This window comes from Ctenopharyngodon idella, chromosome 20 (assembly GCF_019924925.1).
Source record: "Ctenopharyngodon idella isolate HZGC_01 chromosome 20, HZGC01, whole genome shotgun sequence".
Lineage (NCBI taxonomy): Eukaryota > Metazoa > Chordata > Actinopteri > Cypriniformes > Xenocyprididae > Ctenopharyngodon > Ctenopharyngodon idella.
The window spans coordinates 6,064,504-6,090,869 of record NC_067239.1 but is presented as its reverse complement, the minus strand read 5'-3'; the positions used below and the strand labels follow the sequence as shown (position 1 = coordinate 6,090,869).

Here is a 26,366-nt window from a genome sequence, read left to right as displayed (position 1 = left end):
TCTTTCAGTCCTCAGCAACAGCTACAGTATTTGAGGGTGAAAGTAGACATAGTTTGCGGGCAGCCAATGAAGACAGTAGGCTGGCATTGGTATGTAACAGCAAGTGAGAATGGAATTGCTGACGACTCGTTTCAGGCAGTTCAGAATCGAATCTTTCAATTGGGACACAATAACTTTATTTGTCGTGAATTTTGATCTTTAAAACAGACCTTTCCATATAGCATTGTTGCGCCTAAGGCAACCGTGTTCGAGTCCTGGCTCGTGGACCTTTACCGACCTTTCTCAACTGTTTGTTCATTTAAAACATAACTGACTGTGTTTACATGAGTACTCACCAAGATCGGCATTTTGACATTATTTTGTGTGTATTTGACTGTTTAAGCACAATAAGCAGCAAAAAAGAACTCAATTTAGTACTGAGAGGCAGCTTTATGTGCGCGCCCTTTGGGTGTGAGCACAAAATCTGCGGGAATGAGTAAAATTATGTGCAATACGTGCAATCCCACACCTAAATTCAAGCCCTGTAACCAACAATATTCATCTGGAGCAAATGAAACAAGTGAGTGAGGGGAGGCGGGTTTGTGTGTCAACTTGCGGTCGGAGAGATGAGAGAGAGAAAGAGCACCTGGTATTGTGTATCTATTCTGCGGAAAATGAGTATCGTAAGGGTTTATTATATTTTTGACAACACTAAATTGTACTTAGTTTATTATTTCAGATGCCTTTTTAAAAGATTACAATTGAAAAATGTATTATATCTAAAATTCAACCCTCCAAAGTGGCTAGTGGGAGTGACTGCGTTACACGCCACTGCTGAAATCCGCCCACATTTGGCAGATGTTAAGGTCAAACCCTAGTTATCAGCCATAACACAACATGTGTATATACCTTGAATACACTGTCATTTTGTTAATGGCATCTGTTTGATAAAGATTTGCCTCCCTCTGTCTGTCTTAACAGATCAGCCCTGGGCGACTATCTGACACGGGGTAAAAACAGTCTGTGCAGTGACTCTCCTCCACCCAGCGATGATCAACAGGAGGACCACACGTACAGCAGCTCCCAGTCTCCAAGTACAAAGGGGGACATTTCTTCCTCCCTCTCCTCCTGCTCCACTCAGGGTTCCCTCTCTGTCTACAGCCACGGTCAGGAGGCGACGGTCACTGAGGTCAAGGAGGAGCAAAAAGACTTTCCGCTGGACGCTTCGCCACCTCTTCCCCAGCTGCTCCAGCGCAGAAGACTGCTGTGGACCAAAGGTCACCTACGGACCCCTGGTGACACACTTCCCCTGAAGAAGAGGAGGGCGGAAAATCTCCTGGTAAAAGAGGAGGAAGATGAGGAGATGAAGGAGGCGGCGGGGTCGTTGCTTCACCTGGCTGGCGTGCGCACCGGTTTGAATAAGAACGCTCAGCGTATGTGTAAAGTTCAGAAGGAGCTGAAAGAGGAAGCCAGTGATTAGCAATGAACGGAAATCCCGTTAACACAGATCTAAATACTTCTGTTCCAGGATATCAGGTGAATTCTAGTCAGTTGTTGCAATATCAATAAAATCACTGTTGTCCCTTGTTAAATTTGATTTCCCGGGTGAAAGAATCTCATGTTCATGTTTTTTTTTTTTGTGTGTGTGTGTGTGCGTGCGTGCGTGCGAGTGTGTGAGCGTGCGTGCGTGTGTGTGTGTGTGTGCGAAGAGGGAAAAAAGCCATAGTAAAAATTGGGTCATTTGAGTGAAAACTGTTTTAATGTTTGTTTTTGAATTCATCAAGCCTACGGAACAAGTTAAAAGAATTAATTCTGTTGTAGCAATCCTTCTAGTTCACATCAGAAAGTTGAACGGAGAGATTTTCTATGCTGCTCTCAAGTGTGCCAAAGATGATACCTGTTGATGAAAGTGCAGCTAATCCATGCACACTTAGTAAGACCAGTAATAGTTTCAAAAAGTAGTGATACCGACCTATATTGCAAAAACCATCAGATGAATATTTGGGTCAATGACATGATGCTCATTTTTCTTGGTCCACATCTATTGATTAACTCAAAAATACATTAAAAATGCAGTTCTCGACTTGCATTTTTTTATTTCAAAATTCATTTTTAGGTCATCAAAAATTTCAGTGCGATCATTAAAAGTAGCAGTGTTGGGGAAAGTTAATTTTAAAAGTAATGCATTACAAGATTGTGTTACTCCCTAAAAAAGTAACTAATTGTGTTACTTTTAATGAAAAGTAATCCATTACTTTCGTGATACTTTTTCTCACCTGGGCTTTCTTGTTTGTTTTTTAATAACAAAACACCCCAAAAGTTCTATTTTTGGCAAAAGTAAAGGCCATTTTACACCAAAAGTGAAATGACTAAGCCTTAGGCTGAAGGAAATGCAAAGTAACTTGTGTTACTTATTTGAAAAAGTAACTCAGATATTTTGTAAGTAATCTGATTACGTAACCCATGTTACTTGTAATCCGTTGCCCCCAACACTGTAAAGTAGTATGGCATTATCTTTTTGTTTTTATTATTGTCTTATTATTTCTTAGAAATATGAAAAAGTAGAAAAATGAATTAAAGCTGCAGTCTGTAACTTTTCTTTTTTGGTTAAAAATGATCCAAAATCAATTTTTGAGCAAGTACATAACCAGCCAGTGTTCAAAACTATCTCCTTACCTTAATCTGATTCACAACGGTAAGCCTGTAATAATGTTTTATAATTTGGATGGTACTGGTAGGTTTCCGCGGGAAATTCGAGCATGCAACCATTTGTCTTTGCGCCATTGCGTCACGTCTGTTTACAAAGAACGAGTCCCAGCTAGTAGGCTAAACCACATGTGAGAGGGCCGATCATTTATAGCCTTTTCTCACAGCAGCTGGAATATTTAAACTTATCATTTTGATGGCGGATTGTAATCCAGAAAGGTCGAAATGACGATCATCAGTGACAACTGGAAAAAGTGTTTTTTTTTTTTTCCTCAGTCAGTCAGAACAAAAGTGGCAGACATGTTACTTATTTGTTCAGATGACATTTTCCGGTGAAAATTTTTATTTTGGTCATACTTCCAAGATGTAGAGTCTGTGATTCCGAAGTGCAGTATCTACACCGATGTGGTGACTGACAGCAAAAATTAGATTAATTCACACAACCCAAGTAAAGATGATAATTCCGCAAATAACTGCAATTGCAGGTTTCAAACAGAGATGGCGACAAAGAGGGAAAACTTATGGACTGCAGCTTTAAATTCAAATAATATAAAATATTTTGAGACAACTGCTAAATAATATTTGAAAAAGTAAAAAAAAAAAAATATATATATATATATATATATATATATATATATTTTTTTTTTTTTTTTTTTTTTATTAAAGTTTAATTGATGGTTACACCACATGACATTTTAAAGTTGTTAAATTTACTTTTCTTGAAAATGTTGTACACAAATACAAAAAGTACATTTCTACTTAGCACATGTTTTAAAGTAGATTTTTCCCATTCTTTATGGTGGACACTCTTATGTCATTGATCCATTTATTTATTAAGCAGAAAATGTTTTGTGTAAAATGGCCTGTGTCCAGTGGATAACAAATGTAAAGGTCAAATGCAATATGCCAATTCTCTCTAGATGCCTGGTGTTCAAAACATTTCTGGTGTTAGTTCTTATTTGAAGCACACGAAAACTAATCTTTCTATGAAGCAATGTGTCAGAAATGCCTATTATGTTGCCAAAATGTTGGTGTTTTTTTTTTAAATTCTTCTTTCTTTTTAAAAAATCTTCATCACAATCCAAGCAATTTGTCCTGTCAGGATAACACTGTAAAAAGATATTCCCTTTTTTTCCACAAAAGGCAGTTTTTGCCTGTTTTTCAGTTATATTGCATGGGTGCTTGTACATAAGAAAGAAGTATTTTCTTTTCTAAATGAAAGATCATGTAAGATAGATATTTAGCATGAGGCATGGCTTATTTTCTTACGAGAAAACAGAGAGCGGCGTCTCTTAAAGCGTAGGTTTCTTTCTTTTCTTTTTCTTTTTTAATCGTATTTCTCTTCTGCGGCAGACAACTCTTCCAAAGGAAGGGACTTCATGAAAACCCATTAATGAACAGATCTGCCTTGTATTGAATATCAGGTGAAACTGATTTTGCCTTTTTCGTGGTCCTCGGTTTGGTGGTCCTTTTTCAATTCATTGATGTAAGTGTTCAGATGTTGTTAATAATCAGTGTTGGATGACCTATCACTCTGTACACCCTTTAAGGTTGTGCTTGGATGTCTGTTCTGTTCTTTTGTAATGGTTCGATACTCCGTTAAAGTCATTTGCATTGTGCAACCTGCAGCGTTGATATCATAAATTGTACTGAAATAGTTTGACAAGGAATTAGTATTGGCTTTAGGATAATCCCTTATTAGCGCGATACTTCGCGATCGACCATGGCTTGTCTGTTTCCTTTGTATTTTGTTTTAAAGTACCCATCTTTGGTTCCATCCCTCATGAACTTGAACTCCATCTGTGAAACTGAATGTCCAGGTGTGTGAGGGCGTCCTGTGGTGGTGGTTCACTGGCTGCTTGGGTCGTCATCCATCAACATCATACATATGGTGCGTTCAAGTCATGTCGGAAAGATCGTATTTACGAGTTGAGCGCACATGAATGCCACCACAATGTCGTACAAGTGGGAAGCTGGGGATTATGTGCGCATTCACGCCATGTTGTAATTACTGTAATTAAGATATTTCAACTTGTAAAAAGTGTTCATGACCTCAAAGATCTTGTAATTACATCTTGTAAGATTTTCTAAAAAATCCTACCTGTACCACGTGACCACTGTACCACCTGACTGCTGCAGATTCATTAATATGGAAGCTTGTTTCCACCACAGAATAAAACAATTTAAAAGATATTTGAGACACAATTCTGACTTTTTTTTTCCTCAGAGTCAGAGTTTTGAGATAAAAAGTCGCCATTACTTTTTTTTTTCTTTTTTTTTTTTATTCAGTGGCGGAAACAAGCTTCCATACATTTAGGCATTGATAGTGTTGACATAGAAAAGCATAATTCCCAGTCTGAGGATGTGAACAGCTCCGAATAGAATGTCACGTGTTGTCATCTCAAGACTGCGGTAATTACGACATGGCATGAACAGCATATATTTATGCTGCCTCACGGAATTATCGTAAATACGAGTTTCCTAGGTTAAAGTATTGCACATGAACACCCTCTCATGTCGAAACTGGAATGCGATAAGCTCGTATTCACGACTTAGAAAGTGGGGAATTATTAAAATTCCTATAGCACGTGAAGGCAGCATAAAGCCCCCATCTTTACAAATTGGGGGCGTGTCAGTGAGAAACATAGCAATGACATTGTCAGGCGTATTTATTCACAACCAAATAAGCTAACTGCCTGCACAAAATATGATAGCATTGTAATATAACAATATAGCCTAATAATATGTAATAATAAAGTTCACAGTAGGTTCATAATTAAAACATAAAAAAGCAAAACACACCTGATGCAAAGTCTTTGTTCTTCATTTTAGTAGTAGAGTTTAAAAACCTTGCTGTATTTTTGTGTAGTTAAGGGTTAGTTCACCCAAAAATGAAAAATCTGTCATTAATTACTCGCCCTCATGTCGTTCCACATCTGTAAGACCTTTGTTCATCTTCAGGACACAAATTAAGATATTTTTTGATAAAATCCGATGGCTCAGTGAGGCCTGCATTGACAGCAAGTTAATTAACACTTTCAAACACCCAGAAAGCTACTAAAAACATATTTAAAACAGTTCATGTGACTACAGTGGTTCAACCTTAATGTTATGAAGCGACAAGAATACTTTTTGTGCGACTTTATGACTTTATTCAACAATATCTAGTGATGGCCGATTTCAAAACACTGCTTCATGAAGCTTCAAAGCTTTATGAATCTTTTGTTTCGAATCAGTGGTTCGGAGCGCGTATCAAACTGCCAAAGTCACGTGAACTTGAAATTTCGAAACACTTATGACATAACTCGTTTACTGAAATCACGTGACTTGCATGCTCCGAACTACTGATTCAAAACAAAAGATTCATAAAGCTTTGAAGCTTCATGAAGCGGTGTTTTGAAATCGTCCATCACTAGATATTGTTGAATAAAGTCATTATTTTGTTTTTTGGCGCACAGAAAGTATTCTTGTTGCTTCATAACATTAATGTTGAACCACTGTAGTCACATGAACTGCTTTAAATATGATTTTAGTTGCTTTCTGGACATTTGAAAGTGTAAATTGTCAATGCAGGCCTCACTGAGCCATCGAATTTTATCAAAAATATCTTAATTTGTGTTCTGAAGATGAACAAAGGTCTTACAGGTTTAGAACGACATGAGGGTGAGTAATAAATGACAGAATTTTAATTTTTGGGTGAACTAACCCTGCCTTCACGTGCTGTGTGGGAGGATGTTCATGTGCAGTTTTTACCTAGGAAACTTGTATTTACGATAATTCAGAGAGCACATGAAGGCAGCATTAGAGAAGGTACACCGTCATTTTGCTCCTACGAAAGTGGCTTGAACGTACTCGACGTCATAAACACGACTTCCCAACCCGTAAAATCCGAGCTTTCCAGGAGGACTTGAACGCACCAATATATTTGTTACACAGCATCTATCGCGATGTTTACACTCCAATTCCGCTTTATGTATGAAACGCTTTCTGAATGTTATGCGTCTCCCGGGGGAGCGGAGCACAGATATACCATTTTCAGTCCTTTTCAAGTACTCCAGCACGATATTTCAGCACTTTTTAAAATGGTAAAATAGGACTGTTTGTCTTCGGCAGGGGGTCTAGTGATGGAGCGGCACTGTAAGGGTGAGTACAGTGTAAAATAAGAGACGTATGGCGGGATGGCCCTACTTTATTTGATTTGCATATTTAGGCAATAAGCTGCTGCTACGGTTTTGCTTTAAATTTATGCCAGTCCCATAATATGCCATTTTGTGTGTGTGTGTGTGTGTGTGTGTGTGTGTGTGTGCGTGTGCGCGTGTGTACCAAAAAACACGATTTGTTTTTAACTGATTTAATAGCTAAGATTCATACAAATCCATGTAAGACAAAAAGGGGAAACAAATATGCATGAATTATTTATTGGAAAACTCTCACTGCCTCTGAAATTATATGTGAAATAATATAAGGGTTTTGTCAATGTTGTTGATGTTGTTTGTTTTTGCCAAATATGTTTTTGTCCTTGTACTTACATAAGTCACTAGTGGTCTGATATGATTTTAGAGCACAATGGAGTCATGATGAATATGTATTTGACCAGGTCTATTTTCAATACACACAGATGCCAATGCTGTACGAGTATAAAGCTGTCTATTTCCTTGGTGTGCAATCATATTGCCAAAGAACAATATCAAACTATTTCATCAATACATGTAAATAATCACATTGTCTATATGACAATAAATGTCACATCATGTTGTTACTTTTCCACATATTTCTCCTGAAACTTAAAATAATGTTTATGTAATGTATTGTCTTCCAGTTGCAATAATAAAAATATCAGAGTTTTAAATGACAAGTTGTTTTCAATTATTTAGTTTCAGTGGTAGGCTAATTGTTGTCAGACTTTGAGTACTCCATTCCCTTCAAAGTTATGTATAGCTATTTGGGGATTATATATTTATTACATTATATTATAAATTATTTTATGTATCATCACCTCAGTATAGAAACCATTGCATCTTATCCTGTGTGTGTGTACACACACGCGTGTCAAATGTTCTCACAAAGATAGGCACAAATTTGGCCTTGTGTGATTTTTGTCTGGTTTAACTGCAATCTTGACGGATTTATCCTACGTTTAAGGTGACTTGATTACACTGAGGTTGGGTGTGGCTAATGGGACCCAATGATGGCTTATGCAACTGGAGCTTTATTCATAATTAAAGGCAATAGAGGCTTAATCAGCAGCCACCAGCTCCCTGTGCTCACTGGAGCCATTTCTGTTGCTATGCAACTCCAGGAGCCATAAGTAGGCAATCTGTGCTTGATACATTTTATTAGTCTTTGTGTTGAGTCTTTATGAGTAAACAGTACAGGTGTATTTCTTTCCTTGCTTAAGAAAAATGGGCCAATAATTCCATAGCACAAAAGAAATGATGCAAATAGTGAGTGGATGAAATTCATGTAAACAGATGACACCCAAAATGTATTAAAAAAAAAAGAGGGATAAAAAAATTTAATTATATTATATTAATGTTAAAGGGTTAGTTCACCCAAAAATGAAAATTCTGTCATTAATTACTCACCCTCGTGCCGTTTTACACCCGTAAGACCTTCGTTGATCTTCGGAACACAAATTAAGATATTTTTGTTTAAATCCGATGGCTCCGTGAGGCCTACATAGGGAGCAATGACATTTCCTCTCTCAAGATCCATAAAGGTACTAAAAACATATTTAAATCAGTTCATGTGAGTACAGTGGTTCAATATTAATATTATAAAGCGACGAGAATATTTTTGTTACGCCAAAAAAAACAAAATATCGACTTATTTAGTGATGGCCGATTTCAAAACACTGCTTCAGGAAGATTCGGAGCGTTATGAATCAGCGTGTCGAATCATGATTCGGATCATGTGTCAAACCGCCAAACTGCTGAAATCACGTGACTTTGGCGCTTTGTACTGCGGATTCGACACGCTGATTCATTATGCTCCGAAGCTTCATGAAGCAGTGTTTTGAAATCGGCCATCACTAAATAATTCGTTATTTTGTTTTTTTCGGTGCACCAAAAATTCAAGGTCCAGAAAAGTAGTGAAGACATCGTTAAAATAGTTCATGTGATTACAGTGGTTCAACCTTAATGTTATGAAGCGACGAGAATACTTTTTGTGGGCCAAAACAAAACAAAAATAACGACTTTATTCAACAATTTCTTCTTTACCCTGTCAGACTCTTACGGAGTTGACGCAGTGCAGCGCTTCCGTGTTTACGTCCGAACACCGGCTCAGTATTGGCCGGCCCCTGCATCAGCATCAAACGCATGCGTCGTGCTGCTCACGTGAACAGCATCGGCCAATACTGAGCCGGCGTTCTATAGGGGAATTTTACAGTTAAGGACCCAAAAGACCAGATTTGTTGAATAAAGACCCGGAGTCAGAGTTTAAAAAAAAAAAAAGAAATTGAAGAAAATTTTACTGAAGAATAGTTTGCAGTTTCATCAGCAGAAGCCAGCTTCAAGTCTCACAAGGAGTTCGTAGGCCGCTCTGCGTACATTCACATTTCCACAACAATTATACTCTAACAGAGTCAACTAACTACGTCATTACTTCAGATTGAATGATTCTGATTGGCTAAGAAAAATAGACAAATTTGGTAATCTTCCACACATGGACAGATAGTCAGAAGCATATCTCCGTTTGTCACGATGCTGACGAGGGGACTCTGGATTTAGTTACTGGATGTCCTTTTGGGGTCATGACATGGCGTCTGCTGGTCTCAAGCAGAGTGCCAATTGTCCACCAGTACAAAGGACCTGCACAGAACACTTAGCGCACATACACAGATACACATGATTCACAGCTTCTTCAAGGTTGAAGTTGATCTAAGCTCTTCTCTGAGCAGGAAACTTTCCCACAACATACTGATAACATGTTCTTTTCTCTCAGTGAGAGGTACAGACAATATTCAAAATTATTTTCTAGTGTTTGAAAAGGAAAAGAAATGCTTTAACATACGTTGAAGAAGTCATTCAAATAATTTAACAGAAAGATACATGTTGGTTAATAACTTAAAAGATATATATTGAAGCGGCAGTGGATTCCAGAATCCACCCCTTCAGTTCAGACATAAACACTGAAGTTCTGAACTGTGTTCACTGCGTCACCTGCGTACAGGGTAGAAAAGAAATTGTTGAATAAATTCATTATTTTTGTTTTGTTTTTGCGCACAAAAAGTATTCTCATTGCTTCATAACATTAAGGTTGAACCACTGTAGTCACATGGACTATTTTAATGATGTCTTTAATACTTTTCTGGACCTTGAATGACGGTAATTATGTTGCTTTATATGCGGGATAAAAAAACCTCTCGGATTTCATCAAAAATATCTTAATTTGTGTTCCGAAGATGAACGAATGTCTTACGGGTGCGGAACGACATGAGGGTGAGTACTTAATGACAGAAATTTCATTTTTGGGTGAACTAACCCTACACTTAAAGATATTGATACTCCATGTTTTTACCACTGGCAAACATGTATTCTATGGCTCTATTTATCTCCTAAAGCCAAACTGTAAAGCTGTTGCATTTACGTGAATTTAAACAGAGTTTAATGCTGCTCAGAGGTGGAATACATGAATTTACACAGCAGTTACAGTTGCATAAATAAACTGCCTTTGATACTAAGGGCTGGGTGGGTCAAAGATGGCATAATCTGACTTTTAATCAGCATAATGTCTTTACACTTACTTTTGAGCAGGCAGCCTTAGCTCGTCTGTTCAAAGACAAAAAGATCTGAATGTCGACAATCCTCTCTCTGGCACGATCTGCACAACTTATAGAGGCAGTAAAAGTCCTCAATTCCTTTATTTAAATTTCTTGAAATACGTATATCCAAAAGCGCTGACACTGTTAGTTTTGCTATTCCTAATTATTTAAAGGTTTTGAGAATCTAGAACATTGGAATGTTTAAAATGAATCTTAGATATAAACCAGTGGTTTCTTATGGAGTGGTACACACTGCCCTCGTGTGGTGAAAATGGTAAGTCCATTAGGCTTGTATTTTCCAATAAATTAAAGGCCATACATAGCCTACATTTCTCCATACCTTGCTGTGGCTGGGCGATATGGCCAAAAAAATAATATGTCTCGTTGTTGTTGTTGTTGTTGTTTTGGCTGAATGGCGATATACGATATATCTATTTTCTACATTTTTCTATTTGTTTTTTTTTTTGTTTTTTTTTTTTTTTTACAAAAATATCTTATTTCACATCCTGCCCAATGTTGTCCTATAAACAATGTTCATATTAAAGGCTATTAAAATAAATATAGTGAATGTAACCATGTAGTCTATGCTACAGTATAGGATATATGTGCAAAAAAGAAGGGAAAATTACATTACATTCTAACATTCTTGTAACTGCATTTGCGCCAGTATCAAACTACTGTATATCGATATAAACGGTATATTGCCTCATTTATATAAATAATATATCGCTATACCGCCCATATAAGTATAACTAGAAAGTTTGGCAAATATTGATGTTGTTTTGACAAAGCATTGGCCGAAAGTTTGAATCATTTATAAAAGCATAAATATTTAATCTTTATAATATTATACGGGCCTACAGAAGGGCTAATACATAAAGATGCTAAGAAACTTGATCTCAATAATAATAAACAAGAAACGCTTAGTAATCAACAATCGTTAACAGTCTTTTTTATGTTGATAAACTAAGTGACTCCATTGGCTGATTTTGGTAAAGCCTCCATATTGACTAACCGTGTCGTATTTGCGGTAACTCGTTGAAATCTCGCGATATTTCGCACAGTGCCCGCTTGACCCTGCCCTGTGTCTCGCGTAGCTCCGTATATAAAGGCGGAGGACTGGAGAAGACGGACGGCTGGGGAGCAGCAGCCCTGGGACTGTGAATAAGACCGTAAACGGCTGTGTTTTTATTTCCAAAATCTTTAACCGGCAACTTTTTAAGCGTTTTAGATGTTTCCGTGCTTTTTTAAATGATTTTTGGCGTTCTTGCTTGATATTTGCGGTGTGTTTTTCCCCTCACTGCGCTCATAATGGCGAGCTCGGCTAACTCGAACCAAGTGGTAAGGATCAGACAAACGGCACTCATACTCGAAATCACACACGTGTCCAAGCATTGTAGTTAGACGCAGTGCGCTTTAACCAAACCCACACTTGGCATTTACAATAATAAAACATATTAGACACATCAAATCTGATCCATTTGAGCTCTTTGTAGGGAAGTGTGTGAGTGTTTGCTGATAGAGAGGTACAGGGCTGGATCTGCTGGAGAAAATACAGTTGCTCTGATCCATTGCAGTAAGCTTTAGTATGTGTTTGAGAACGCATTTCTGTTAAACTAACACGGACTTTATTACATTTGGCCTCGGCCGTGTAAAAAGCTGTGTTTGATGCGGAAAATAAAATATGTTGGCTCGCATTTTCGTGTAATGTTAACTCTATATTAGTTTGTTGCTAAAGCACCATTTAAACCCGACAAATGCATCCGAAATTAAACAATCTATATTATATATATCAAGTGAGGGCAGAATTGTGGTGTTTGTTTGTCCTGCGTGTTAGAACGAAAACCTTCCTACATCACAATTTTATTTTAACGAGTTCTACAGTTCCCCCATATTACCGAATCCCATGTATAAGAGCCCAAATATGACCCGATTATCACAATAAAACACGTTCACGGAATCCTCAATGCAGGCAAATGCTGTTTCATCATGGCTACCGTCGCCCTTCTCTGTCTGCGTCTCTCTCCGCCTCTGACCCTCCTTCTTTCAGGCGCCTGGTTTTATACAGCCATACCGGCGCTCTAATATAGACTGCCCGGGATGGGAAGGTGCTACTCGGCGCTACGTCACCGGCTCTGCATATAAACACCAGACTGCGCTTTAAATAGTGAGCCGACGGGCCGCGCGCCACGGACAGGACACGGCACAGACCGCGAGCCTGCTGCTGTTTTTCCGTCTTAGCAAAAACGTATTAGTGGCGCCATGGCGATGGTGGTTTCTGTGCAGAGAAAGACGTTTGCTTGATTGACTGCTGCCGGAAGTGCATGTGTTTTTGACACTTGTTTCATTTCAGTTTCGTCGTGTGCAGTTGACCGTGGTCGAAGTGGTGCACGCGCTATTTAAAGCGGATGTATCGCCTTCAGATCGCGAGCAGCCGTAATGCACACGTTAGCAGATCCCAGTGTGTCTATTTATAGTGCTTAGACTCAGGTCCAGTTACCAAATGTTGACTGGGAAGTCGGACTGATGTCCGCGGGTTGGTTCTTTTTTTTTTTTTTTTTTTTTAAAGAACCGATTGAGAAACAATTCGGCGCTTTTTACGTAATTACGTCATTTTCTGTGTTCCTGAAGTGGATTGTTAGACTCTAATACAAACTGCCAAATAAAGCCACATGTGTGGACACATATTACCGTTTATTACTTTCTTTTACGTTTTGGTTTTCTTGTCGTTTTGGATGTTTTTTAATTTTGTGTCTCAGTTCAGTTTGTTGCATCCATTATTTAGCTCATTAAAGGGTTAGTTCACCCAAAAATGAAATTTCTGTCATTAATTACTCACCCTCATGTCGTTCCAAACCTGTAAGACCTTCGTTCATCAGATATTTTTGATGAAATCTGAGAGCTTTCTGAACCACTCATAGGCAGCAACGTCATTGCACCTTTTGAGGTCCAGAAAGGTAGTAAAGACATGGTTAAAATAGTCAACGTGACTACAGTGGTTCAACCTTAATGTTATGAAGCGACGAGAATACTTTTTGTGCGCAAAAAGTTGACGTAGTGAACGCAGTGCAGGCTTAAGTGTTTACATCCGAACACCTACTCGTTATTGGCCGGCTCCTGCGTCAGCATCAAACGCATGCGTCGTGCTACTCACGTGAACCGCGTCGGCCAATACTGAGCTGGTGTTTGGATGTAAACATGGAAGCGCTGAACTGCGTTCACTACGTCAACTGCGTATGACAACAGTTCAAATTGTTAAAGTCGTAAAATTATTCTCGTTGCTTCATAACATTAAGGTTGAACCACTGTAGTCACGTTGACTATTTTAACCATGTCTTTACTACTTTTGGGACCTTCAATGACTGTAATTATGTTGCTATCTATGGGGGATAAAAAAAAAAAAACCTTGGGTTTCATCAAAAATAACTTAATTTGTGCTCTGAAGATGAACGAAGGTCTTACGGTGTGGAACGACATGAGGATGAGTAATTAATGACAGAAATTTCATTTTTGGGTGAACTGACCCTTTAAAAACAAAGCACTTTAGAACCTTATATACACAATAAATATTTAAATAGAATTATATTTATTATAAACATTTACAGTCAATATAAAAATCAGTTTAGGATTTGGCTGAAAAATGGCTTTCCCTTACATGTTTGTTGATAAAGCTGTTGTATAACAACGTTGAAAACATTACCAGTGCGTTTTTTTTTTTTTTTTTTTTATAAACACTTCTGCTATTATTAAACTTTTTGCCTCTTCTGTCAAACGCTCAGTTCACTGCAAATCAGCTCAATCATTGATTCTCAGCTCATTACGAAACTGATTCAGTTCGGTTTGTAAACAAATAGTTTGTATACAGTTCAACCACTTCATTTAAAAACATGCATTCATAATATATTTTTTTTTTATATAAATATAGTAGTAAGAAGGGATTACATTTTGTTTGCTTGCATTGTAGCCTAAACTGTATAGATCTGTAATGGAGGATGTCATCAATGAAGTCCGGGAGCTTTTCCTCGATGAGGGAGTGGATGAGCAGGTCCTGATGGAGCTTAAAACGGTAAGATGTTTGGCATTATGATGAATCTTTAACATGCTGGCCAGATCGATGGTTGATTTAAACCTGCATCTTGCTTACTGAGCAGCTGTGGGAGAGTAAGCTGATGCAGTCCAAGGCAGTGGAAGGCTTTCATACAGAGGAGCAGCAGGTTCTTCAAGCTCAACAGCAGCAGGCCCAACAAGCTCAGCAGACGCAGGCGCAATCCCAACCACAGCAAGTCCTTCTGCCTCCAGCGCAGCAGGGTGAGGCCCGGTCTGACGTGCTCTTGTTTTCTGGAATTAAATAAGAACCAGTAAATATTCTGTTAATTATAAGTGTCTTTCTGTGGTTTCTCAGCTCCTCAGCAGCAGGTCATTGTTCAGGATCCTAAGATTCTCCAGCACATGACTGCAACAGGAATGGTAAGGCCATGTTTCAGTGCTTCACTTTCGTGTTGTGTTTGGAATAATGAAAAATAGAGTGCAACAGTTGGGTTCCAGTCATTTACTCCCTTAGGAAATTGATTTATGGTATATGCTTTTGTTGAAGCCATCAGCATTATTTTAACTCATTTTTTGAATAATCAGTGTTTAACAATGGAATTCCTTGTGAATACCAAAGTTACCCATGATTCTGCAAAGAAATCTCCAAAGCCCACCACTCCCATAAAGCAATGTGAATGAGAGTAAGAGTTAGTCTCCCTAATACTTCATGGGATTGTAGTTCTTTCCCTCATTAAAGGGGTCATGAATTAAGAAATCAAATTTTTGATGACATACAAGACAAATAAGAGGTCATTGTACTAAAAAAAAAAAAAAAAAAAAAAAAAATCCCAAAACAGCTTTTATTGAAACCAAGCTCCCCAAATTACTCATTTTTGATTTTGCCAGATTGACATCATAGTGCGACAAAAGCCCGCCTCTGCAGAAGATCAATGTCTACTTCTACATCATTGCCTCTTTAGCCCCGACCACTGATTCACACGTTATGCAGTAGTAAATATGAGAAAGAAGAAAACACAGGATTACTCCAGTAACAGAACTGATAGACAGTGCCAACAGTGCCAAGTTGTGGAAAAATCACAGCATTGCCATCCTTGGGATTCTAACATTTAAAGGGTTAGTTCACCCAAAAATGAACATTATCCCATGATTTACTCACCCTCAAGCCATCATAGGTATATATGACTATCTTCTTACAGATGAACACAGTCGGAGTTATATTAAAAAATATCCGTCGCATCAGAGGTTACGCTTTCGCCGTAAGTCAAGTTGCGTTTGGATGTTTGCCGGAAGCTGGTTATCATAGTTTATAAAGATGTAAATATGGGTATTTTTCTTAAAAAAAAAAAAAAAAACCCAAAAAAACAAATCAACTCGCTTCAGAAGGCCTTTATTAACCCCCTGGAGCCAAATGGATTACTTTTATGATGGATGGATGCACTTTTTTGGGCTTCAAAATCGTAAGCCCCATTCATTACCATTATAAAGCTTGGAACAGCCCGGATATTTTTTTTATATAACTCATTGTGTTCTTCTGAAAGAAGAAAGTAGGGCTTCACGATTATGACAAAAATCATAATTGTTGGTTATTCCCTTGAAATTGTAATTGCGATTATTAATTACGATTATCACAATTTGCATTGATGTTTTGAATAGCTTTATGCCATTGTTTGAAACGACTGCATGCCATATTGTTCTATCAAAATAAACAAGCTGAAAAAACTTTTGTTCCTTTTCTATAGCATTACGCCTCAAATGTCAACTATACATTGGTTTGTTTTCTTCTTGAAATAAAAAAAAAAAGATTATAAAGTGTTAATGTTATACTAAATCTAATTAAAACTTAAGATAACCTGTAGAAAGAAAACATCTTAAGCACACACAATAATGTAAGTGGCATCAGTAAGACACTGTTTGTTTGTTTGTTTGCTTCATTTGACTGCGGATTTGTTTTCAAACAAGACGCAGTTCAATGCAGGCTTTTCAGAGAGACTGAAAATAAAAGATGCGGTGACTACTACATTGGATCCCACAGTAATGTCGCAACACACAAGTGTAACAGTTCATACTTGTGGAGCCAAGGCCACTGAAAACGTGGGTGGCCACTGTTGCACTGTGTTGACTTAATTGTTTAAGGGTTGTAGTTCAGAGTTCATATGCTCAGCAAATTTTGTGAGCTCCAGTGTTTCTATTGGCTTAGGTTAGAGATAGCTGCATCACTGCTTTACTTGCATAATGTTAAGCTTTTTGTGACTTTGTCACAAAGCTGAGCATGTCCAGTCACCTGTTACTCAAATCCGGAAATCTGCAAGTCCCATTGAAAATGAATGACTTTAGTGGTTTTGTCACTGTAGTTGCCTGTATATATAAACAACCCTTTAGGGATCAGCATTAATGTCAGCAGGAGAGCAGATGGGAGGAGTCTTCCTGGAAAATGGTTTAGACAGAGCTGGGGACTTCAAATTAGATTACACTGCAAATTCCTGCAAGGATATTGTTCTCTCTCTCTCACACGCTCCAGCTCTACCTGATCATTAATGTATGTTTGTGTCCTCTGTGGATTCAACTCTTGTTTCAATCTCCTGTTCCACTAGAGTGCCGCAGCCACAGCAGCGACTTTGGCTTTACCCGCAGGTGTAGCACCAATTCAGCAACTTATCACGCCTCAGGGTAAGACATTACACTCTGACATGTGTCCTGTAAGGCAGTGGTTCTCAACCCAGGCCAGAGGCCTCAGAAAACTTCCAAGAAGGCCTCAAGGTGACTTAAAATCTTTTAAAATAAAAGTAAACAAACTATAACACATCAAACTTCTGGAATTCTACAATGTATCTTAATTATAATTATTTTAATCTATGGGTGCTCCTAATTTCTGTAAAAGAAATGTGTGAGGCCTCTGAAAGGTTGAGCACTACTGCTGTATGGGGACGTGTTGGTTTATTGTTAGAGGTATCAATTGATTTAAAAAATGTTACATTATTTAAACCAAGTTGTTTTTGAGTAACAGTGTCAGAATCATTAGTTTATTAGCATATATAGTTTTTTTACGTGTGACATGCAGTGCTCCAATTATCAAGTATAAAATGTCTCTGCTATATATAATGTTTTGGTAACTCCTTACAATAAGGTTTCATCTAACATTAGTTAACATTAACAATGAACAATATTTTAACTCTAAATGCTATAAATGTTCATTTCAGTGTTTACTTGTACATTATTAAAAAATTTAGTTGTATTTAACATTAATGCACTGTTTAACATGAACGAACAATTAATCAATGATATTTTTACTAACTAACATTAACAAAGATGAATAAAATGCTACCTTTCATTTTACGCAGTGTCATTGAATGAATGCATTAACAATGCCTGTGGCGAAAATCAAGTTTTTAATGTTTATGTCTATGTGGGGTTTTTTTTTTATATGCTTTAAGACAAACCATGTGCAAATTCATCAGTCACCGCTGAGTATTTTCTCCTTAAATCTGCAGTTTACTAAAGACACTCAGAAACATGGTTTCGCCCTTGTTCTCTTCGTCACAAACTAAATTGCAACCAATCACGTCATTGGGCAGGTGGGCTTTAGCTAATCATTAACTATGCTGTGAGAAGGGGTTCTTAAGGGAAGCCAGGTTATCCCGGTATATTTTTCGGTTGATATGAAAAATCGGTACATTTAACAATATAGTGAGTGAATTATGTATATGATTACGATGTTATGATTAAATGCCTTTCTCCACTGATGTTCAAAGTTGTTTAAAGCTTTTCTAAGGATACTGATTGTTAGAAGGCAGCTGTCTGACTCCGAGATGGCGAACGGGAACAACATTTGTGTAACATTAGCTGTTTGATAAAGTAGTCAAGCATAAGGCTAATCATATTAATTACCGTTATGTGTCGGACGTTGTAGAGAGCGATACATAAAACCCACGACCATTCTGATACATTGACTTGTATACGAGCCTGTATAATTCACTCTTTCACTTCTTCTGAATCAGTTTCTGGTTAAAACATATATATGGCTGAATTATGTCAGTTTGGTCATCAAAGATGAGTTTTAAGGGATAAAATTAGTGACCACAGGGGGCCTTTAAACATTTAGTCACCATGAAATCTAAATTGACTTCAAGTTGACTTCAAATTGAGTTCAAGAAAATGTGTCCTCGTCGTAATCTCTTCTGATTAAACCAGTGTGACCACTGGGGAAAAAAGTTGACAAGCTGCCTGACGAGTTTAACTCCCCTTCAGCAACCTGTCGCATACATGAAATAAACATCCATTTCGTTTGCAGTGCCCACATTTTACGATCCAGTCACTTTCAATAGATTTTTTTTTTTTTTTTTCTTCCTCTTTCGCAATGTCCGTTTCATGCTGACTTTAAGTGCATCAAGTTTTAAAGCCCTAAATAAAGTCTCTCTGTTGGCTGTCCAGGTCAGATCCTGCAGGTGGTCAGAGCTGCCAACGGAGCTCAATACATCATTCAGCCTCAGCAGCAGATGGTGTTGCAGCAGCAGGTCCTGCCACAGATGCAGCCTGGAGGTGTGCAGGCCCCCGTCATACAGCAGGTCTGTGCTTCATACCTCACATAACACTCAACTTTCAGTGCCCCTGTTCAGTGTGCCAACAGTGACTCATTTGTTCTAGTTCAGTCACTGGATCCTGCAGGGTATGTTGTGACGCTGTCTGCACATGTGATGTGTGTGATTTGTTTCACTGTGTCAGTAGAGGTCCTTATGATAGCTAGCCAATGCAAGATACCTGTCAGCTCTCTTGCTTGTTTAAATAACAAATTAGAAGTGATGAAGGACATTTCACAGGAAGAGAACTGATGGAAGTAGAGCAGGTTAAGCTGTTGCAGTGTCAGTGGTTTATGAACAGTGTTGTACATTGTAAAAATACATGAAATTTATAGAAAAAGAGGTCACACTCTAGTTTAGGGTCCAATTCTCAGTATTAACTAACTGTTAACAAATACTTTTGCTTCAAACTCCTAATTACTGCTTATTGATAGTTAGTAAGGTAGTTAAGTTGAGGTTGGGTAGGATTAAGGGATGTAGAATATGTGCTTTAGAAGTACTAATAAACAGCCAATATCCTAGTAAAGTAAATAGAGCGCCACATTGACTCAGTTCACCACAAGTAACTTTTCCACAAACTGATGTAAATACTAATATATAAAAGTTTGACTGTCATGCGCACAAATACAAAACGCCATATTACTCACATCACAAAATAATTCAATAAACATTTAACACCATAAGATATAATAACCCTGATAACAAACTTTTTAAATGGGGGGGAAAAAATGGAATATCCATATTTAAAACTTCATAATAACCAGTTTCCGACAAACATCCGAATGCAAATCGACTTACAGCGGAAGCGTAACCTCTGATGCATGACGTAGGAGTAGGTGAGAGTAGACTCCTCTCGCGGTTCAAACAAATAGGGCTGGGCAACAAATCCTAACATTTCCATTTAAAAATCCTCATTTTAGACTTCTAATTCATGACCGGGGTTGTGCTCTATCTTCTGCGCTTCCGTGTTCGTAAATACATCATGTGTCACGTCAGAGGTTACGCTTTGTCAAATAATGTAAGGATGTTTGCCGAAAGCTGGTTATTATAGTTTAAGTTGTAAATATGGATATTTTTCTTACAAAAATCTCTGAGGTGTCATACACCTAGGATGGCTTGAGGGTAAGTAAATCATGGGCTAATTTTTATTTTTGGGTGTACTATCCCTTTAATGTTATATTGTCATGTTTATCAAAAAAAAAAAAAACATAAAAAAAAAAATCTAGACCCACTTTATTGGCATTTAAATAGTACAGGCTTATGTTGAACTTTTATTCTAGTACACATGGCTCTGTATTAAGTAGTACATAAAGTATTGAATAAGTGTTTTTCTTCATGAAAACCTCTGAAATCTCAGTGTATTTGACAAATATTTCATCTAATCCACTTTATATTTAATAAAGTTCGCAAACACCTTGCGAGTGTCCAACTTCATATCTGTTTTCAAGTCCTCCCTGATTACAACTGGCAGATCTCGCCAGTCGGTGGAAGCCTAGTATAGAGCTCCGGCAGTCACGTGACCCATTCTGTTTACTCCACCATGCTGGCAGGCAGGGACAGCCAGGGACAGCCAGGAGCGAATATGAAATTAATGGCGCCAGCATCAGTTTCAAGGCAACAGAGTTCACTGCGCACTTTAATTAAAAAAAAAAAAAAAAAAAAAAAAAATAGACATGTACATAGCAAAACATTATGGATTAAACTTAAAAGATCCCTATAATGCGCCCGGGGTGCTTTTAAGGTGTATCGATAAAGGAACGATAGCTTTTCTGACCTGCAGTATCCTGATATGTACAACTACCTCATCAACTTTCCCTCGTCCTACTCCGAAGACTCTTTAAAAGCCTACAAAAACCGGGATGGGTACAAATGAACAGTCTAATTTTGTGATGAATATTCAACTTTGGAGTCTGCTGGCTAAAACCTGCTTCAGTAAGTCAACTGTGTTGTTAGGTAACGTAATCGGCCCTAGCTGTCCTTGTTTGTAGGTAGCCAGCATCGCTATATCACTGTGAGTACAGTAGACATCATAAATGTCATATCTTTAACCTGTTTAATCTCACATTTTTCCCAGACATGAAAATATCCAAATGAGGTGTCATTAGTTGCCCCTTGAAATAATCAATAATTATTTTTTGAAAATTTTATGGAAATGTGTGTGGAAAATTGTTTTATGTTCGACCACAATTGTGACCTGTGGAATAATGTTACGTTATACTGAAAATATAGCCTATTAGCCCAGTTATTTAACACATTTTAAACTTTCATATTATTTTAGGGTTACTATTAAACATAAAAACCCTTATACAACACTTACAGGAACACTGAGATGAAAGACAAAAAATACAAATATAACCATCTGTTTTTTTGTTGTTGTGTTGGTTAGCACGTTTTATTGCAGTGAACCATTTCAGTCGTCTATCAGGATCCTTAGGAATATGATAAAATGATTTCCCCTTTGCTTTCCCCCGCTTGTTCTGGCATTCTGGCGCACAGCAGCTGTCCACCATGTTGAAATAGTAAGGTTTTGTAAGGTCTAAACATGTCTGGTTTTAAATGATTTTGACCACTATCAATACCAATGCTACAGCCGCTCTAGCGCTCTCCTGATGGCCTGCCAAAATGGTGGAGTTTAGATTGCGTGACGTCAACCTCCGGAGCTCTATAGTTCAACTCAAACACGCCTAATGTCGGTCTGTCTCTCTCTATGCAGGTGTTGACTCCTCTTCAAGGAGGCCTTTCTCAGCAGACCGGAGTCATCATCCAGCCACAGCAGATTGTTCTCACAGGAAATAAAGTACAGCAGAACACTCAGGTCTGCACAAACTCTGACCTCAAGCGTAAACTACATGCCTCTGGGATGATATTGATGAATGTATGCGGCAGCGTGTATTGAGAAGTCTTGCGTGTCTTTAGGTCATGCAGGCAGCAGCTATGACGGTGCAGCAGGGACAGGGAACTGCGCAGGTGCAGGCTCAACCTCAGCCTCAAGCACAGCCACCCCAACAACAGACACAGCAGCAGCAGGCCTCGCAGCAACCTCCCATGATGCTCCAGGTGGACGGAGCAGGAGACACGTCCTCAGAAGAGGATGAAGAGGAGGAGGACGAGTATGATGAGGATGAGGACGAAGACAAAGAGAAAGATGGTGGCGAGGATGGCCAAGTGGAGGAGGTACGTGCTGGACACAATTGTTTTTAAAAAAATCAAGACTGGTCTAGAATCAGAACCAAAACGTGCTCTGTCTTTAATTTAGGAGCCGCTAAACAGTGGTGATGACGTCAGTGATGAGGAGGACCAGGAGCTGTTTGACACAGAGAACGTGGTGGTTTGCCAATATGACAAGGTGAGTATTTGTAGGTAACTTCTGTTACCTCTTTTGCTAATTTACATGTTAAAACCAGGAGGAAAGACTCCAGAAAATAAATAGGATTTATGAAGGGTAAAAATAAATGGATTTTTTTTTTTTTTTTTTTTTTTGTCTAAAACTGAAATAAAATTTCATAATAAATAAACTAAACGGTTACTGAAAAACTAACTGAAATAAAATAATTATCATAAATGATTAAGCTCTTATACTGTGGTGGAAAATATGACCTTTGGCTGTTTAGGGAAATACCTGTAGATGGCGCTTCATGCACGTGATGTTAGCTGAGGCAGTGGGCTGGGAGATTAAACGCTGTCCTGTGACAGTCAATGAAGGACCGTAATGTAGTACACATCGCTAGTTCTAAGCGGCTTGTCTGTTTTTACAAAACATTTACTGATAATATTATCAATGTGAAGACATTTCCCCACAACGTAGGAAATACCTGGACATGCGCGAACGCACACGCACACTTCATTATTTGACAATAATGAAGTGTTGCTGTATATGACTTGAACTGGTGTGGGTTTTTTTTTTTTTTGACGTACCAGTGGTCTCACTGCTACACTGTACAGCTGAAAAAAAGTAAACTAGGCATGTTTAACAAGGCTTCATCTTTAATATGAATGAATTTTTCATAATCTTTACATTTATACTTTTGTATTTATTTGGTTCTTTGTTCAATCTCAAACCATTATTTTATTTTTAAGATGTATGCACAGTAGTTAACTGTAAACTGTGCAAACATTAAACTTACATTAAATGTCTTGCTTTGGTCTACACTGGAAGTCTTCTGTTAATTCTGCTAAATAAAAATATATTAAAAAAAAATATTCTATATAAAAAAAAAAATATAAATATAAATGTTTACAATATAAAAACTAAACCAAAACTAACAAAACCGTTAATGAAACGAACTAAAACTGAAATTTATAGCAAAATTGAAAACGATAATAAAAATAAACTAATTTAAAAATGCAAAACTATAATAACCTTGGTCAATACGATCCCCGTTCACACGGATCTGTGAAAATGACTAAAAATGCTTTATGCATGTTGGTCTTGTAGTTGACTATGTCACTTTGCAAAGAAACACTACATGCCTATGCGTTCTTATATAGAGCAGTGATTACAAACAATCAAGATAAAGGTAAATAATGCATCTCCGCTGGTCGTAGTGGTGCAGTATACCTACACTTTGCTGGAGAAGCGTTAATAAACTCAGTAGCTTGAGCAACACAAACACAGTCCTGTAGTCCGCCATTGTTTTGCTTGTCAAGAACTCAATACGGTTTTTTTCGATTACAACAGGGAAAACTGCCATTTTTAGATATTTTTATCGCAATAATTTGAGTAATTTTGTTGCAATCTCTTAAATGTAGCAATGAGCTGTGAAAAAGAACTTAATTCGGTACTCGTGAGCCGTTTGAGAGGCAGATTTGTGCACACCACTTATATAGACTTGTATATCATATGGTGAGCACGAAATCTGTGGGAATAAGTAAAATTATGCGTGATAGCCGCAACACTGCACAGAAATTCATGACCTGTAACACCAACACTATTCAACCAGTGCGTATGAGATGAGTGAGTGACCGGAGGCGGGTGTGTATCAAACTGTCAACTTGCCACCAGAGAGAAGAAAGAACGAGAGTATGATGAAACAGTACTGCAGAAAAGGAGTACTGGAATTATTTCAGATATTTTGGGATGATTACGTATCGAAAAATCTCTTTTTGGCAACATGACTTTACAAGTGAAATTAGACATTGCTTAGGGAAAAAGTTGATTAGAACTTTGTCAATATAGTATATTTATTGGTAATTTATTAGTCATTGGCATATTACATGCCTAGAAATTTAATGCAAAAAGAATAGCATGATTTTGAAATTGACACTGCATAGGAAACTTTCTTTATTAAATTACCAATAAATAAACTTATAATAGTCACTGACATTACACCCTTGGGCATTTAATGCAAAAATCTTTTTTTTTTTTTTTTTTTTTTTTAATCAAAATTCATACAATATCTTTTGCTTCAGATTCACAGAAGCAAGAACAAATGGAAATTTCACCTGAAAGACGGGATAATGAATCTGAACGGGCGGGATTACGTGTTCTCCAAAGCCATTGGAGATGCAGAGTGGTAAAGAGAGGAACAAAACACAAAACTGTCTACTCATAAGGCAAGACACATCGAGACCTGAAACTGTACGTTTCAGGGGATTCCCACTTCGGGGGCTGAAGAGTAACGTCCCAATGCTACTGTGCTGTTTGAGTGATATCTGCACAAAATAATGTGTGCCATCCAAGAGATTTTCCCCTCCCCCTCCTTTTAAGATGGCCCTTTTACCTGTAGAGTTTCACAGGAGTCTGTAACTTCTCATTTAGAATAATATTCTTGCCCCTCAGATGTATGAAAATATATTAGGCGCAGGGAGCCAATTTTAGCGCCTGGCGCTAACTTAAGTTGACTCTGGTGTGTTAAGATGGCCTTTTTACTGCAACCGTATGTGTTTGTTGGTGATTTCTGTAGCTAGATCAGCCATCTGAATCCTGTGTAAAGCGAATCGTCCAACACGAGGACTGTTTCATCACCACCTTATACAAACACTAAAACAAGCAACCAAGAACTGTGTTCCAATAAGTTCCTTTCATATTTGCTATGTTTTTAGACCTTTGTATGTTTAACAGCAGAGATACCAATGAAAACAGGCGAGTTAAGTGTAACGTTGTCACTAAATTGTTCACGTGTTTGTATGTCTGTCATGGATTTTTCTAACTCTGTACTCTGGCTAAAGATCTGCTCTGTCAGTATGATGCATGTTTTTGGGCAGTGCATCACGGAGCTTGCGTCGTTCCGCGTGTGTTTGTGTGCAATTACTGCGTTTGGTGTCAATGAAGTGCTCGGTCAGGCCACCCTTCCTACTTTACTTGCGGTCAGGCTTATTTTACACATTTCTAGTAGTTCGTATTTATTCCTGAAGCTCAGGCAGCATCATATTTTGGGGGATGAAACCGAACTGTGCTCTTAATGAAAGAAGTGCTCCTTTCAGCCCATTCTCTGCTGAGGAGGATTTCAATCTGATTCTGTGCATTGTGGAACTTTTTTTTTTTTTTTTTGTCCCTCCATATTTTGTTTCATAATATTTAGTCTGACTTTTTAAGCAATGCCCTCATACAGTCTGAGAAATGACAGATTGTGGTGGTCTGTGTCCATATGTTCAGCAGTTAAAAGTATTGACATGTTTTGTTCATGCTAAGATTGTTCGAAGAAATGGTTTGGACTAGTTTGGGGCTTTTTTTTATTTTATTTTAGTGTATGTAGTTCTTTGCGCTCCTTATTTGTGCCTTTCAGATTTATTTTAGATATCAGGTCTTTTGTCTAAAGGGGGAGAGCCTTTAACAAATCCTACAAACTGTACATTTCGCTTTGCGTTTCTAATGGTAAGTAAATAATATTTCAGAACTACTGTCTGGGTCATGTGAGGGATCTTGTATGTACATTCATATACTGTTTTACCAATCAAACTGCTCTGTCTCTGATTCTCATCTCTATGAAGGTTGTGTTATGTTAGTAGAGATATTTAGTGTTTTGTTGAACCATGAGTTTTATTATTTTTGCCTTTGCTGAACTTTATTAAAGCACTATTAAAATTGACTCTTTGTTGAGCAATGTTTGTTTTTTCGCAACTTGTCTCCTGCTGATCAGTGCTGCCTCAAACTTTTTACTGAAGACCTATCATGAACTACTCCTATTATAAAGGTGCAATAGGCAGTTCTCTACAGAAACGTTTTTGTTATACTGGTTGAAAGTCTCATATCCTGATGGTAATCACTGTTAAACAATCTAAATGTATTTTTATAAACGTATATCGTCTGTGGAAGGCGTAGTACCATAAAATGTTCACCCAATTTTTATATT

The 26,366-nt window shown here is 37.8% G+C and overlaps 2 protein-coding genes across 6 annotated transcripts in view; both read left to right on the top strand.

Moving 5' to 3' along the window:
- The window catches only part of ches1 (checkpoint suppressor 1), a 79,474-nt gene extending 71,934 nt beyond the window's left edge, over positions 1–7,540 (top strand). For all 4 annotated transcript variants that reach the window (XM_051875034.1, XM_051875035.1, XM_051875033.1 and 1 more), the window contains one exon: positions 961–7,540. In XM_051875034.1, the coding sequence (XP_051730994.1) occupies positions 961–1,459 (499 nt within the window). In that variant the 3' untranslated portion in view covers positions 1,460–7,540. The remainder of the gene's footprint in view (positions 1–960) is intronic.
- A 4,001-nt stretch (positions 7,541–11,541) lies between these two features.
- Positions 11,542–26,102, top strand: gtf2a1 (general transcription factor IIA, 1). 2 transcript variants are annotated; one of them, XM_051875068.1, is made up of 10 exons: positions 11,542–11,791; positions 14,415–14,516; positions 14,602–14,758; positions 14,853–14,917; positions 17,092–17,167; positions 18,929–19,062; positions 21,788–21,889; positions 21,991–22,248; positions 22,331–22,420; positions 24,484–26,102. In XM_051875068.1, the coding sequence occupies exons 1-10, from the start codon at positions 11,762–11,764 to the stop codon at positions 24,589–24,591; spliced, it is 1,122 nt and encodes a 373-aa protein (XP_051731028.1). In that variant the 5' UTR covers positions 11,542–11,761; the 3' UTR covers positions 24,592–26,102. The 2 variants fall into 2 exon arrangements, with proteins under 2 accessions (XP_051731028.1, XP_051731027.1); XM_051875067.1 differs by having other exon boundaries at positions 14,832–14,917.
- The last annotated feature ends 264 nt before the right edge of the window (positions 26,103–26,366 follow it).